The sequence below is a fragment of the Etheostoma spectabile genome, chromosome 8 (assembly GCF_008692095.1).
Source record: "Etheostoma spectabile isolate EspeVRDwgs_2016 chromosome 8, UIUC_Espe_1.0, whole genome shotgun sequence".
NCBI classification, from domain to species: Eukaryota; Metazoa; Chordata; class Actinopteri; order Perciformes; family Percidae; genus Etheostoma; species Etheostoma spectabile.
The window spans coordinates 13879707-13884959 of NC_045740.1; the positions used below are offsets into that span (position 1 = coordinate 13879707).

Consider the following 5253-nt stretch of genomic DNA (forward strand, 5'->3'; position numbering starts at 1 on the left):
AGTGACAAAATAACGCCAACATTTTCCTATTCACATGTTTATACATATATATATATATATATATATATATATATAAATATATAAATAGACCTCCAGCATCTGTGCTAAGCTGGGGTAGCGGTAGGTGCGTCTGGGATACAGTGAATAAGACAAAGTCCCAATAAGTCGGTGTGTTCCTCTAAGTAAAGAATCTGAATATTTCTTCCACTAGTGATGAAGTGTGGTCTAATACAGTGGTTCCCAATCCTTTTCATGTCAAGGACTCCTAAACTGACACTAATTAGACCACGGAGCCCCATTTTATAAGATTTCATCCCAGGGTCCCGCATCCAAAAGGATTTTTAGTTTTAAATGTTTTTTACAAAACATGTACAAAACCCATGATTCATATAGGTTATATTGGCATTCTGTCATTGTGTTATTAATGGATGGATGTATAGTGGAAATGAATTATTCCCCTTTTTGGTGGGGCCCCTGGAACTCCCTCAAGGACCCTTGAGGGTCCCCGGACCCCGCATTGAGAACAACATATCTAATATCGTGTTTACTTTTTCTTTCTTATTTTTGCATCTTTAGAATAAAGTGTCAGGTTGTGCACTTATTAAATTAGCTGTTTTTTTGGAAGTATACAAACAGCTGCTCACATGTCCTGGTGTTTCTCTTCTTCTTTCTTTCCTTCAGGTCCTCCGCTCTCGGTTTCTTCACAGGAGTGGGCCGAGTGGCAGCCATCATGGGTAACGTAGCCTTCGGAAAGTTGGTAGACACAAACTGTGCCGTCCCGGTCCTGCTGGTGTCGGCTCTGCTGCTCACCGGAGGACTGGTGGCTCTTCTACTTCCACAAACCAGGCAGACTGAGCTCACCTGACAGCTCACAATCTACATCACAATATTTTATATTAATAAATCATAAGAAAACATCCTCTTAATTTCCACACAAAAGCAGACCGGAAGATCTCTGATCGTTTATCTCCTGTTTTTGCTCCCAGAGGATATTGGAATCGTGCCCCTTCTGTCATCTCTCTGTGCCTTTTGTACGGTGCCTCATTTAAAATGCCAAAGAGAAGAACAAATTCAAAAGACAGCAGGGACTCCTTTTTTGAAAGAATAATTATTCCGGAAAGTGAGAAAGTAGTCCAATAGTCCTATAGATTGTAAGCTTGTGATGATTAAAACTCTTTTCAGGTGTGAGTCAAGGTATGAAGGACACCTTTCAAAAGTTTGTCTTTAAACTCTACAAACATCTTACTTTATATGTTGAACATGATTTCTGGAGTATGCTGTAATAAGTGATGCTTGTGGTTACTAAAAAGTTTTGCTGTTAGTTCAAGATAGTTCTAGAAAAGAAACACTCTACATATTGTGTACATCTGTGCACACAGTAGATTGTATCATTTAGCTCCCAATCTGTCATTTTTACTACACAAACTGGACCACGCCAGTTGAGCATTCCTGCAGAAAACCAAAATTGCTATTTTCAGATTACAATCATTTAAAAAAGGACCAAGTGTAGATGAACAAACCCTTATCCTGTATGAGCTTGAGTTGCAATATTGTTGATGGGTTCATATACCCGTCGGTAATTTGGTGAAGCTGTGTGTACCTTGTGGCTAGTGAAGCAGTTTGTTTAAACAAACACTACATCCCTTCATGTCAGCTGTGTGTGTTTTTGTGTGTAATATCACCTACACTGCCATACAGCTCAGGGTTTACTGAACACTAATATGCAGTTCCTTTAGTTAAGTAAAAGTACCAATACAACCGTATAAAGAAATACTGCAAGTTTAAGTCCTACACTCAAAAACTTCCTTGAGTAATAGTAATTTAAGCAAAGTGTACTTTAAGTACACTTAAAGAGTAAAAGTAATCACTCTGCAGTGAAATGTCCCGTGACTGATAGAGATTATTATAATATATGACATTATTAGATTGTAAATGTGTAAGCAAGATCTTACAGCTCTTGCTGGTTCATTTATTTTAGAAACTGCTGGTTTAATGTTTAGCAATACATTGTATTTTATAAGCTTTAGGGATGTAACGGTTTGAAAATTTAGCCTCACGGTTATAGTGACCAAAATGATTATGGTTTTCGGTATCATCGCTGTATTTTTAAAAGTGTGTTCAATATGTTCAGAAAGCACTGATAGGCCAACACAAGCTGAAACAGTTTCAAAAAGTGTAACATTTTAACATCAAAGGAACAAGGGTTCAGCATATTTGTCGGGAACATTTCTAGTAGTGCAGGTTTAAATGTTACAAATCCAGAGATTTAAGCTAAGACAAAGAACAATATGTTCCAGGATAACTATCTTCAATCAACTGTCCTTCGGCATTCTTATAATCAAATTATGCCGACGCTTCAGTCCTCTGAGAGCTGATAAATGTCCTGAGTGCTGTCATCTCCTCCTTCCGCCACGATTCCAACTTTAAGAAACGCACGTTGTAGGCTACGCAGTGTGCCTGTGTGGCAATTTCAGGAGACTCGGATGAAGCGCTAATAATATTTTGTCAAATCCTTATATTTTTATAATGATCTTTTAAATGAAAACTGTAATTGTTATCGTCTACATTTTTATCGTGGTTTACCGTTACATCCCTAATAAGCTTACATGTTTTTGTTTATGTAAAATCTGAAAAGTCTACAGCTAAAACTACAGCTGTAGTGGAGTTTAAGGTACAAAACGTCCCTTTGAAAAGTAGTGAAGTAGAAGTATGAAGTAGCATAAAATGGAAATACTCCAAATTTTATTTAAGTACAGTATTTGACTAAATATATTTACCTGACCTGTAGTTACTTTCCACCAAGCCAAAAAATGAAGATGCCCCCTGAAATGTTTTGCCTTTTTTAGGAAAGCCTTCAGGAAACTGTCCAAAAAATGTGAACGGATGATCTTTGGAGCATGATTTCAGATAATACAGAAGACATGAGCATGTATCTGTATTTTTTATTTGTATAATAAATAAACTTGTAATACTTCAGGACCACATTTAACAACCACACGGAGTATGAATAAAACATACTTTGGATATTTAAAAGCTGATGCAGATAAAACAAATTGCCAGACAGGAATTAAATATTTTTATCCAACTGTTTCTGTGAAAGCAGTTTTCAGTTGATTTTTACATTAAAAGTAGATTTTCTTTACATTCTTCGTTATGACTGTGATGCAGTTAAATTTCAGGTCTGAGTGGTTTAATGGTAAACAATGCAACAGGTACAAAAAAAGGCCAAAACGAAACCGTCCGCTGATGCTACGGCTCGGTTCTATGACGAGGGCTGAAGTTTGACTGCAATGTACTCATTCTGGTTTAACACAACAATAAAGAACCAATAAATAAATACACAGATTACGTGTTAAAGATAAGAAACGTGCAGCTTCTGGACACATGAGGGTCCATAACACAAGAAAACCCACACAACCTGAAAACAAAACATGATAAAAAGGCATGAAAACAGTCTCGTCTGACAAAGGACATCAAGGTTATCATGAGCTCTATTTCAATTATAATCTATGGATATTACAATGTGTTCTCTTAAACTAAACACTCACTTTTACATAGAGTCAAATTGACACCATGTTTTAGTGAAAGTTTGTTTATGAGTGTTCATGTTTACAGTAGGTGTTTTAGCAGGGAAGACTACAGTTTAAACCTAAATGTATATGAGTAGAAACTTCTGTCTGATTGATACCACTCTTATCTCTGTATGGTAAATATGTAGCTAGCGTATCCCGTTAGCTTAGACTGGAAACACGGGAAACAAGCAAACAGCTAGCCTGTTTTGTCCAAAGGTCTGCCAGAATCTCTACAGCTCACTAATTATTGACACGTTTTGTGTTTTTGTGTTGTTTGTTTAATCCATACGAAAACTTAATGTAAAGACAACAATTGATGCTATCTCTCTACTTTTGAAAAGAGCTAGCTGGAATGCTAGCTGCGCTAACCGTGTCTTGACGTGAAGTTAACGGTACAAACATGAGTGTGGTGTCATCGATCTTCATCCAACTCACGGAAAGAAACAAGTATTTCCTAACATTTAACTAATATTTTAAAAAATTTCAAGTTGTTTTAAGGCCAAAGTTTCAATCTTGAATTTGGTAAAGGTAAAATGATTAGTCAATTGACAGAAACTTAATCAGCAGCTATTTTGATAACTGGTTTAGTATTTTTGAAGCCAAAATTCTATAATAAAAAAATCTCTGGTTCCAGCTTCTCAAATGTTCATATTTGTTAGTTTACTTAATTTCCGGTTAAACTAAAAATTTGGGATTTTGGAGACTGGTGTTGTACAAAACAAGACCTTTAAAAAAATGGAAACTATATATTTTTCACATTTTATGAACCAACTATAAATCAATGTATCAAAACAATAATTAGCAGATTATTCAATAATGAAAATAAGTGTTAGTTCCGGCCCTAGAATTTGGGGACTAATAAGTACATTTGTGTCAGTAATTTAGAAGATTTTCTAAATCTGCAATTATGCCATAGTTTTTTTCCGGGCAAATTTGTGATTCTATAATTGAATGTAAGATTTGAGATTTTTAAATCTATGGAGCATGTCAAAGCCATTATTTCTTCCTTAGCGTCCAGTGTTGATTATTATGTGCTTCATGATGATTTCAAGTCAAGTGTCATTTTGAGTCATTTTGAAAACAGCTAGTTTAGCGGGTCAATATTCAGTGTTATCACACTCACACACACGCACACACACCACACACCTTACTTATATTAGTACTGTATTACATGTTGCAATACATACAATAACATTTATACATCTTCAGTTTTAATAAATGCCCCACTTATTATAACGAACATGTGCACTATGACAGTGAGGCAGATGCTTAAAATCGCAGAATTTGATCTGAAGATTTATTCCTAGGAGCAGTTGAGTTATTGATTAACAAAGTGTATTGTGCCAAAATGGAATGATTAGGTTATAGGTAGCTGTCTCTGTCGAGCCTTCATGCTAAATTAAATTAATGACTTCAAACAACTGGATGAGAATTGATTATGCTGATCTGACAGTCTATGTGTTATTGTATCAATGAGTTTTGGCGTAATTTTAAACCCACAGTATCATCTATTACTTATATTAGCTACATTTTTAATTAGTCTGATAGCTAATAAGTTAAAATTGGTGTGACAGATTTGGGCTTCCACTTGTCAAAGTATAAGAATTACGTACTTACACTTACACCTTATTTCTAAAGAAAATAAGATCAATTTTATGGGTGAAACTGGATCATTTAAAAA

The 5253-nt window shown here is 35.4% G+C and overlaps 1 protein-coding gene across 1 annotated transcript in view; it reads left to right on the plus strand.

Moving 5' to 3' along the window:
• Positions 1 to 1648, plus strand: part of sv2 (synaptic vesicle glycoprotein 2) — a 10880-nt gene extending 9232 nt beyond the window's left edge. Inside the window, exon 13 of the mRNA XM_032523905.1 lies at positions 682 to 1648. Within this exon, the coding sequence (XP_032379796.1) occupies positions 682 to 865 (184 nt within the window). The 3' untranslated portion in view covers positions 866 to 1648. The remainder of the gene's footprint in view (positions 1 to 681) is intronic.
• Positions 1649 to 5253: the final 3605 nt, after the last annotated feature.